General features: G+C 48.8%; 1 protein-coding gene across 1 annotated transcript; it reads right to left on the bottom strand.

Moving 5' to 3' along the window:
* Positions 1–406: 406 nt before the first annotated feature.
* TOPORS (TOP1 binding arginine/serine rich protein, E3 ubiquitin ligase) lies at positions 407–4,962 on the bottom strand. The gene is made up of 2 exons (XM_082497826.1): positions 4,787–4,962; positions 407–3,942 (listed from the first exon to the last, which is right to left on the bottom strand). Exons 1-2 carry the CDS (start codon positions 4,940–4,942, stop codon positions 940–942), a joined length of 3,159 nt encoding a protein of 1,052 aa, XP_082353952.1. The 5' UTR covers positions 4,943–4,962; the 3' UTR covers positions 407–939.
* Between the last annotated feature and the right edge of the window lie 6,526 nt (positions 4,963–11,488).

Here is an 11,488-nt window from a genome sequence, read left to right as displayed (position 1 = left end):
TAGTGGTCAGGCATACAGAAGAAGAAAACAGGCTCCAGAGAGCTGCACAGCAGTAGGACGCAAGGTAGAAAACACAGACTGCAACAAGGGAAATACAAAGAAGAAATGTGGAAAGAAAAACATTTCCCCTGGGAATACTCAAACATTAGAAGAGGCAGCACAGAGAGGCCGTTCAGCTTTGGGCATATTTGAAACTGAACAAATCTCAAGCAATCTTATCAAAGCGGTTCCTGCTTTCAGTGAAGGCAGGAACTAATGACCTCCAGAGGTCCTTTCCAATCTGGAGTAATCGGACAGCATGAACATCCAGTGGTCTGTACTGGTAAGATATCCAAAACCCAAAAGATAAATGCCCTGTTTGCTAAGTACACAGTCCATGCATTTAAATTCATTTAAAAAAAACAAACAGTCTTATTGCTTTATTCCGATTTTGACATAGCTCCATTTTACATTACTGGAAGTCCCATTGAAGATCTATACAGGAGCCTCTGACTACTTTTCAGCAGAGATAATCTTAAACTAAATAGATCAAAACAGCAGTAGAATTCAACCTAAATAATTTCTTATGAAGTAAGCAATTTGTCCTTTGTCTAAAAAGAACTATCCCCATAAAATGCAGTTTCTGGCTTTTGGCTTGGCTTCTTTTTTTGTTGTTGGCTTTAAACAAAACTTTGCAATACTCTGGATATATTTTATGTACTACAAGAATACAGGATGGCTTTACGAATTACAACCTCCAACCAGTTTTCTGCGAAACTTTAGTTACCTACTAGCAATATTCTATCTTCTTTGACTTAAAAGTGCATACACATTCCAAGGCTTTACACATTTCCCAGACATCTTTTAACATACACAAATTACGTCAGGTGTTTTTGTTCTCAAAGGGAAGAAAAGTCATTACAAGTTCACAATTTTAAGAAGTGTTCTGTGGAAAGTGTGCTACATTTTTTCTTCTGGGAAATCAAACCAAGAGGATCTGTTGACAAGTCTCTTTGGCAGTGTTAGTATCAATGGTCGTCTCTCTGGACACTCTAGGAAGGAAATCCTGGGGGAAGGCAGTTGACTGGAAGGCGCTGCTGGTGCTTCTTGAACATAGCTGGTTACAGTTTCTGTGTGAGTGGTGTTACTGCTGGTATCCACTGTGGTAAGACCCTGATCAGCTGCTGTTTCTTGAAGTCTGACATCGGCATTTTTAATGTCACTGTCTAAGTGTCCCCTTCTGGTAGGAATACTGTACTTTTTGGCAGCCCCTTCAGTTTCCTCACCAACTTTGTAAACATCTTCACACCCTGTCCTTCCCACAAAAGAAGATGGAGACTCATTTTCCCTCTCCTTTCTCAGAGTTGTGCCTGTCCAATTAATACTGCTGTCATATTCAACACTTTCTGGCTCCTTGCTACTATCGCTATCAATTGTAATCACCACTGGAGAAGAATGTGATGAGTTACTCATGTGATGTTTCCGGTGTTTCTTCTTATGCTTTTTCTTTTTCTTTTTAAGATGCCTTGTTGTATCTGTCGCTTTTCCTTCATAAACTATCTCCACACTTGGACTCCTCATCTTTTTTTTCTTTTTCTTATGCTTTGTCTCACTGGTTGCTCGACTGTCTGAATGGCTATCTTCGTTTTTGTAGCAGTCACTAAATTTTGAGACAGTTTTCTTGGGGTCATTTTCTCTTTCTACACTTGTGCTCTCCATGAATGTATTCTCCAAGTGGCGAGTCTTATACTTCCTTTTTCCACCAGGCTTTTCACTTTTCATTCTGTCAGTTCCTCCAGAAGGCGTCCTTGACCTGTCGCTTGATCGACTCCTTGACCTGCATCTTTCATAACAGTAATAGTGTCTCTCGTGGCCTCCCCTCTGGCTACGTGGATCTGTCCTTTCAATATATGATCGTATCCGGTATTCTGGACTAGCAGATTGCCTTGAGTAAGAAGCACTAGACTGAGTCTTCCTCCTGCTGGAAGATTCACAGCCATCTCCAAATGCCTTTCGACTACAGAAAGCGTAACCCCACTGGTATCTGCTCTCATAGCTGTCTCTTACATAGTAACGATCACCGTCTCTACTTCTTGATCTTCTTTTGCCATGGCCTTTGCTACGTGATCGTGATCTACTTACTTCTCTGGATGGAGTGCTCTCACGACTTAGAGAGCTTCTCTGGCTTTTTAGAGAGAGTCTGAGGTCATGAGTCCTCGACTTCCTGCTACTTCTTTTGCTCCTGTGCTTGCTACTATCTCTGCTTTTCGATCGTCTCCTTTTAAATTGGCTTTTGCTATGATGCTCCTTCCTAGACCGATGACCATGACTGCCTCGACTGCTCCGTGAACAGGATTGTGGGCTCCTGGACTTTCGCTTTCTAGACAGTCTGTGATTCCAAGGGGAGCATATTGTGTCACTCCCTGGAGAGGGGCTCCAGCTCAAGTGCTGTGGAGACAGATCTTTTACTTTACCTTTGTCCTTCTCATCATCTTTGGACTCTACCTTGTCAACTCCAGGAGACAAGCAGCTTCTACAACTACCTACGTCCTCCTTATATGTGGGGAAATGTGGTGAGAAACTCCTGCTTGATTCACTATCGCTCCAGCTGCGACACTGGATTGGCTGCTGTTTCTTCACATCTTCCTTCTTCTCTTCCCTGATGGACTCCTCAGAGTCCGACGACAACTCAACCACCTCTGGTGTTCTCTCAGCTAATGGCTTAACATACCCAACAATAATACAATTGTCCGAGGAAGAGTCACTGTTGTTGGAGTCTGCATTAGCCTGTAACTGAGTCTGCTGTTTGGTTCTTCGACTCCTTGTAGCAGAGTCCTCATCAGAACTTTCTGACATCTGCAGAGGAGAAGCTATGGTTGCACGAACTTCTTCTGAAACGGAATATGAAGGCCCCGGAGTTTCATCATCCCAGGGGGCCTGATCAAGACCAGTCACAGACAAACTGTTATCTGGTCCTTGAGAATATGCCATATCTGGAGATATTGTAATAATTGACGAGTCAGACTGGCTTCCTTCATCATATGATGGTGCAGGACAGTCATAATTGGCATGTTGATCATATGCTTCTAAGTTGAAAGGACAACGGGCAAAACTGATGAATTCATGTAAGAAGTGTTCAGTCCGATTCAGCAAAAAAGGCTTTAAATCATCAGCAAAGGCTTGACTTTCCAGATCATACCTAGTAACATTACTCATGATAATGTGCTGTACAATATTAACCAAAGATCCATGGGCACCAAACAGGACTGTAAGTTCTCGCTTCAACCAAGGAACCAACCTGTGAAGGCAAGCAGGGTTGCGGCGGAAAAACTCTGCTGAAATGTCTCGATAGCGGCCACCATCCTGAATGCTACGAATACGCACACCAGTACGGTACAGAGCTCTGCGGAAGTTGATCATGTCCTCCTCCTGAATCTGCCTTAGAGATCTGCCCTCTGCGCTAGCCTGCCTCCTTGAGGCCAGCCTCCTTATCATCTGCTGAATCTCATCATCTCTCTGCCGCACTGGTTCACTCGACAACCCTTCAAACAATATCCCATTATCTGGAGGGGACGGTATCCTTCGGGAAAGGTAACTGCCAGTGCGGCGTTCCCCTGTTAAAGTGGTACGGTAACGAAATCTCCGGCCATCAGGGCTGGAAAAAGAGCTGTTTTCTGTTGGGCTGAGTATGTATTCCTTAAAGTCATCTTCAGCACGAATTGTATGGAAAATGGAAAAAAAAGGTTGCTTGCAGAGCGGGCATTCTGCTTTGTTTTTTGACCACTCCTGGACACAGCGGAAACAGAACCTATGCAAGCAGCGATCCAGATATGCAACATTGTCAAATCTATCCAAGCAAATGGGGCATTTAGAGTCGGGAGATGCATCTGTTGGCAGCTTGCTTGTGCTGGCTTTTGGCGAAAAGTTGCTATCTTCTGAAAACTTATCTGCTGAAGTCATGTTCTACAAAACAAAGAGACAAAAGAGCATTGCTATCTCAGAGACACAAAAATATTAAAGTCTAGACACAGAAACCCATTACAGTCTCCTTTATGGCTCCAAAACCCAGCCTTAGCACCAAGAGAATAACAAAGAAAGAGGCAGCACAATCTAGCTGCTTTGCTTGGCTTCTCTTCACAGTGAGATCTGGTTCTTCAGCACTGCAAGTTTTAAACAGAGCTTGAATCTTGCTGGCATATACGAAAGTAACAGACAGGACTCTGTCTTCTTTCCCACTAATAAATAACTGCTTTGACATGGTCAGTAAGTTTATGATTAACATGATACCCTCCAAAACACACTTCCAAGAGATCAGCGTTTACATATGAAAAATATGAGAACAGTTAGTTCTGTCCTTTAAGAAAAAAAGTAAAAACAAATAACTGCACTCGAACTAAACTACAATTTTCCTAGTTCTGCTGGGCCTGTTCTGTCCTGCACCCTGTGCCTGTATTTTGCTGGGCACTCATGCTGCACCACATACATCTTGTTGCACCAGACGACCTCCAGGGGTGCATTCCAGCCTAAATCAATTTTTGCTTTTACGACTGAAGCAGAAGGAGCCAGCTGTCATTCCTACACCCATCCTCAGGTACACGCTGCCTTAGCATCTAGTCAGGCTGTTGCCGTGGTTTGTGTCACCAGCACCGCAAGGTGCGACACCACCGCCACCCGCCCGCTGCGGGACGCCTCCCCGCCCAGCCTTCCTCCCCCGTCCCCCGGCGCTTCGTCCCGGGCCGCCGGCCCGGCAGCCGCCGCCAGTCCGAAGGGCCCGGCAGCCGCCGCCACCCCCCACGCCTGAACTCACCGGTGCCGGGCCCTCGCTACCCCTGCGGCATGGGACCGTGGCCGCCTTCAGCCGGTGGCGTGTCCGGAAGCGTCCGGAGCCGGGAGCTTCCCGTCTCTCCTCCGCCGGTGGGCGGCGGCGAACGCCCTCTGCCAGGCGCCGTAACGGCTCTGCCATCGGCGGCGGCGGAGGCGGCGTTGCCACGGGAACGGTTACCCCCCGCCACCAGAGGGGCAGCGCCAGGCCGCCGGGCGGCCTGCCGGGAGCGGAAGGTTGGCGCTGTTTTGTGACGCCACTTCCGCTCTGGGCAGTGACGCTCTGCCGGCGGGCGGAGGCGCGGCGGAGCGGAGGCCGAGGCGGGGCGCAGGGGGGGCTGTTGTCGAGGCCACGCATGGCGCCGTCGGGGCGGCGGGACCCACGACCGCTTTGTCGCCTGGTGCGTGCCGGGGCCGGGTACGCGGCCTGGGAGGCCGGGGCAGGGCGGGTCGTGCCGCACGGGGGCGGCCAGGCTTGTCGGCCGCCCGGCCTGGAGGGTGGGTTTACCGGCTCGGGGGAGCAGGCCTGGGTGTACCTCTAGGTGCAGGCAGCAGGCGCCGGGACCTGGGGGGTAACTGGGGCGGGGGGTGGTCCGGTGTTGTCGCCGGTGGAGGCAGCGGGCGCCGGGACCCGGGGGGTAACGGTGGGGGATGTGTCCTGTGCTGCTGCTAACGCTCAATGCGCTTTGTCCCGCAGGTGCTGGCTGCCGTGGTGCTGCTTTCCTGGGGCTTCGTCCTCTACGGGGCACGGGTGGCCGCCCAGCGGCAGTTGGAGAGCGGCCTCCTGGCCCAGGGGCTGCCCTAGGCAACGGTAGAGCCTGTGGGACACAGCTGGCAGCTCGGCATTGTCTCCGAGGGTATGGAGGGATGTCTTGGAAGGTTGGAGGAGCCCTGTGGCCAGTTAGGCAAATAAAACTTAAATAGCCCTTAGGAAAGATAAAGTAAATAAAGCATAAGTAGTTATTAGCAAAGAGAAAAAGGTCTCTCCTTGCTGATTTGTACTAGTGCATATCTGCAAGGGACACACCCGTATGTCAAAAAAAAGACACCGATACGGCCAGCTCTACAGACTGCCACAGACGAGGCACCTTCCACAGCACCTGCATGTAGTACAACTAGGACTCGCGTCGAACATGAGCACAGCCAGCCATGTCCTTTTTCTCCTCTACAGCCAGTAAGGCTTGAAGTTCACTAGTGAAAACATACACAGGTTCACAGATCCCCTCAGTTCTAGCACAGTTGTTCCGTCTATCTGATAACCCTGCCCATATCCTGAGCCCTCTTACTCATTCCTACGCACCAGCTGTTCCAGCTTCCTCCTCACAAGCAAACACACACACATGCACTGACACACTTATACAACAGATGCGTTGCACCTGCAGATCTCCCTAAATAGCAGCATGGACTTATTCCTGATACCCTGCCTGGACCTGGGGCCTCCTGCTGGCCACCTAGCCCAGCTTGTGGTTTAAGGAGTTATCTCCACACCCCCAACACTTTTCCCTGGTGTTTGGGGGAGATGAAACCACTTTGGCTCCCCAGCAGGCAGCACCAGCTACGTGGGCTGTGACCTGCTGTCCTGCTTCGTGTGCCGGTGTCGAGACTGACTTGGATTTACTCACCCATATTTCCCTGGGGCACACGTACTGGCAACAGAATCCATCACATGGTGCCCAAGATATGCAGGTAGAGCCATTCAAATACACCTGCATTGCGAGCCACACCAAAACAGCACATTTAAGCCTTCACTTAAAACCACAAAAAGTAAATAAACTATGCAACATGTTCAAGTTAAACGGAGTTGACTCAATTAACTGCAAACAAAGGTCTCTAAAGGCATGATATAACATTTAATTTAAGAACCAAGAACGACATGATGTGAGCTGTCTGTTGTAATCTCTGAGCAGGCTGGAATTCAAACTATTCAGGCAATCTATCAGAGCCTTGCTCGAGCCCTGCTCGCGCCCCACGTTGGGCACCAAGAAATCTGTCCTGGTTTGGGCCAAACTGGCCACTGGGTGAAAGACAGATGCTTTTCTCTACCTCCCCAGAGAGGCAAGAGAGAGGCTTATAAGTTTAGAAGGAACTAAACTACTTCAGTGAAATAACAACAATATAAAAAAAGAAATAATAAAATATATACAAAACCGTATCAAGCTCCCAGGATGACAATCACGTCACGGGCTGGCACTGGGGAATTCCCAGACTGGATTCAGTGACTGATGGGAACTGGATTCCAGATTGTGATTGGGACCAAAGGCAGATGAGCAGACAGAGTCCTCCTCAGACGCCCACCAGTGAAGAAAAGGGGATGACCCTTTGATCCCTCAGCTTTTATACTGAGCATGAGGTAGATGGGATGGAATACCCCGTTGGTCAGTTTTGGGTAATCTGTCCTGTCCACTCCTCCCCACAGGTGGGACCCATCTACGCTTTTCCGCTTCCGACCCTCCAACGGGGCAAATAACGAAGTTGGTTGGCCCTGGGGGTTATAGCAATAAGTATAAGCAAGAGCCTCTCTGCATCCCATGCCTGGGCATCAGCTATAGACAATTGGTCTTATCACTCTGAGAGAGTGAACACCGTCTGCACAATATGCTGTTAATTTCGGTAGTTAGAAGAGGCCCAGCTAAAAAGTAAAGTTACTGAACAAAATCAGTCCTGTTTCACCTCAAACCAGGACACTGTCCCTGCAGCTGAAGTTGAGACTGTCATTGTTGCCTGTGCCCTTTGCTGGCATCGGTACCCTTACTCACTCCTGTCGCTGCCACAATAGGAGGGACCTGTATCCAGCATGGTCCTACATTCCTAAATGCTGTGTGCATGTGTCAGTTCTTAGGTGAGGTGGGATCCACTTGGCGAGTCCATCTGTGGAACTAACCGAGTCACCGACATGGAAAGATGGAAGGTGCCCCAGGCTCTTCACAGGAGGATTTTAATTTATGAGGTGAAAAGAAGCAATTTTGGAAGTTAAATGGACCTGGTGTGGAGTGTTGGTTTTCTACACAGCTGGGAAGATCTCAAGTCTTGTGGCTCCTCTTCTACAGTCTGCACAGACCAGTAGTACCTCATCCCACCCACAGATCTCTTGAAGCCAGGGCAAAGCCTTCCCCTAGGGAGGCCTGACCCTACTTCCTGGGCCATCAGGTCCTCTGGGGTCCCTTGGTCAGCAGCAGGTGTTTTCCTCACGCACAGCTTTGTGGGAGTTAGAGTGTGGAGGGACCTCAGTTTCCTGTCCTCCTGAGCAGCAGCCATAGCACCGTCAGTGCCCAAGCTGTTGACAGTGGGACCCACAGTCGCTGGGTGGGGACAACCCCCAGCCCTCTCTCTGGCTTGCCCTGGTACCAGGGACGATGACCTCTTGGGCACAGCAGTAACAGCTCCTCTGGGGAAGAAGGTCAGCAGAAGGCTCCAGTTACTCGATTCCTGAGGGTTTTTTTAGCATCTCCCATGTTAGCTGCAGCACCCCACAAATACATGAAAATTGTCACAGACACTGGCAATGCCCCTACAAAGGCTTCTGTGCTGACAGAGAGGCTCTCCACCTCTCCACCGACTTTCTCTGACCCAAAGCTGAGTGGACGGATTGCCCTTTGTTGTCCATGCAACAAGAGCTCAGCTTCAGTGTGCTATTGTCCTCAACGTGGTGGTCAAGCAGTCACCAGCCACAGTTATCTTCTCCCCCTGGCCAGCTGGGCACCTCCAGCAGCACGGTGCCAAAAGCAGGAGTGACGGGTGCGGGGCTGGCCAGCCACGTTAGAAACACTCTGACCACCAGCCTGCCCTCAGGCTGTGGCCTCTCACTGTTAGCTTCTCTGCCTTCATTTTAGGTGCCACCACTGGCATGCAGGTGGGCAGGCGCGAGTCACTGCAGGGCTTCGCGTTGCTCTGCTCTGCTGCCAGCAGGTTGAGGGAGGTCATCCTCCCCCTCTACTCTGCCCTGGTGAGGCCACATCTAGAGTATTGTGTCCAGTTCTGGGCTCCCCGGTTCAAGAAGCACAGGGAACTGCTGGAGACAGTCCAGCAAAGGGCTACAAAGATGATTAGGGGATTGGAGCATCTCTCTTATGAGGAAAGGCTTAGGCACTTGGGTCTTTTTAGTCTAGAGAAAAGAAGACTGAGGGGGATCTTATCAATACTTACAAATACTTAAAGGGAGAGTGCCAGGGGGATGGGAACGGTCTTTTTCCAGTGGTGCCCAGTGATAGGACAAGAGGTAACGGGCACAAACTTGAATATAGGAAGTTCTATCTCAACATGAGGAGGAACTTCTTTCCTTTGAGGGTGGCAGAGCACTGGCACAGGCTGCCCAGAGAGGTTGTGGAGTCTCCCACTCTGGAGACATTCAAAACCTGCCTGGACGCCGTCCTGTGCAACTTGCTGTAGGTGACCCTGCCCTGGCAGGGGGGTTGGACTAAACGATCTGCAGAGGTCCCTTCCAACCCTGACCATTCTGTGATTCTGTCATTCTGTAAAGTGCCATTTTACAGCCACTGCGACAGAAATCACCCGTTCTGGCCTTGTTCCTTTCGGGTAGCAAGCCTTCGTGACCAGGCAGAGCTGGTTTACCTGCGAGCTGCCACGAGGTGGCAAAATGCTCCCCAGCATCGCTCCCCAGCCTGTGTGCCCGCACCGCGGTTTGGAGCCCCGCAGCGCTGCGGGGGACAGCAGCAGCACCGGCTGAATTTCTCTCCCCTCGGGTTGGCTGCTGCTCGGCGTCCTCAGGGGTGCCTCTCCAACACCAAGATCTATGTGCCCGTTGTCTCTGGTCCCTGGAAGTCCACGGCAGAGCCTACAACTGCTTGCAACAGAGATGAAACGCACAAAAACGTCCCTGCTGCTGACTAGGACCTTGCACGGTGACAGAAATGAGGCAGAAAGAGAATTTGCGCTTTTTATGGCATGGTCCTTAGCTAAGTAAGAAAGAAGTGTGATGTTTCTGCAGCTATTAAGAGAACTGAGAGTCTCAAGTGCTTTTTCTTCTCTGCCCTCCCCTGACTATTGTCCCTCTTCTCTTTCCTGTGCTGCTGTCACAGCCCCATGCCAGTGTTAGTGTCAAGGGTCTAAGAAGCATCCTCAGCTCCACACCCTGACAGTTGCCTGAAGCCATGTCAGGATGATGGCAGCAGCAAGAAGCAACTTGTTTCTCCCAGGTGACATGGGAATGGGATCAAAGCCCCTACAGACGTTTGAAATAGCTCCTTCAAGTCTAGTGGGGAGGACACAGCTTGCAGCTTCTGCCTCTGCAGCTCACCCTTCTGTTTGCCTCTGCTACTTGCCAAATAACAGTGGCTCTTTCAGGAAAGCAATTAAAATCATGTGCATGCCAAGGATTTGAAACTGCCACTTCAGCAAGAAAAGCCTCTGTTTTGTGCCACTAAAATAATCATAAAACATACACCGGAGAGCTCCAGGTAACCGGAGAAATCTCAGAAACTTGAGTTTTACATTCAGCTCAGTTTCCCACATTGGGGTAAATCTTCACTCTGATTCTTCAGCCTAGATGTTATCCATTGTCTTGAAGACAAGGCCATAAGGATCATTGTCCACGATCAAGCTCTTGAGACACTGATTGAAAGTAATTTAAGAAGATTACTAGTAGATATCTAGTCATTAGAAATAAGAGCTCAGTGTATCATCAATAGCAGTATTAAAAATTCACTTCCTATGCGGTTTTGATGCCAGTTGTCTCATTTCTTAATATATTGAGCTACCTCCCTCTGAAAAAGCTGTCTCTGAAGCTGCTTACTTACAGCACTACTGCCTATGTCATATGTTCCACCTCCCCTTTCCTTTCAAACTCCCTGTTCAGCTTGTGCTCATGTGCTTGCTCATGGAAGTCAAGAAGCACGTGCAAACCCCCTCAACTTGCTTCTAGGGTGTCACGAGAAGGTCTTGGACCCAGTGCTCACCATCGATCATTCCTCTCCTCGCCCACAAAGATGCAGTGTAGAGCAGAAAGCATGTGTCTCCTGTCATATTCAAAATGGTATCGCAAATAACCATTCAGATGAGATCCCCCAAGATGGCTATTTTGCCAATGCTATCATCCCTAAAGGAAAATATTCATAATGCAGATGAAATCCCCCTCAGATCTTTTTTTCTTTTTCTTTTTAATCCTTTTTTAATAAAGCAAAGCTTATTTATCAGAGCAAGGCTGGTTTATTAGTCTTGAAGTGGTTTGTTTGTTTGTTTGTTTAGGTTTCAGGGGGTTGTTTGGGAAAATTGTGATCAGCATGCTTTTGATTAGTGTAGCTAAGAGGACTTTTGTTTAATGAAATGATTAATTGATTCAGCCAGGTATGCAGCTACACTAACAGCTGCTTCAGCAGATACAAAAGATTCTCCTTCAATGTGACCTTCCTTCACTAACATGAGGCAGTACCCATGGATACATGTTAATTATAAGGTTGATAAGAATATGTAGGGATAGCTAATGCTGTAGCGGAGTTATTTAATGAAGGCTATTGAAAACAGTCAAAACCGGAAACAAAATAATTAGTCAGGCAACTGTGAGCTAAATTCAGCTTTAAATCACTTTAACATACTGATGATAACCAATTTCTCCCAAATTACACCAGCAAGGAAGCTGGAACATAATTGCTTCATTCCTGCATTACACACTGTTTGAAAATGGAGGAAATACGCAAGTCCAAACTAGACTTTAATAGAGCCCTCTGCCTGCTTA

Source organism: Vanellus vanellus (assembly GCF_965231255.1).
Source record: "Vanellus vanellus genome assembly, chromosome: Z".
NCBI lineage: Eukaryota > Metazoa > Chordata > Aves > Charadriiformes > Charadriidae > Vanellus > Vanellus vanellus.
The sequence above is the reverse complement of the archived record's forward strand: the minus strand, read 5'-3'. Positions and strand labels throughout refer to the sequence as shown.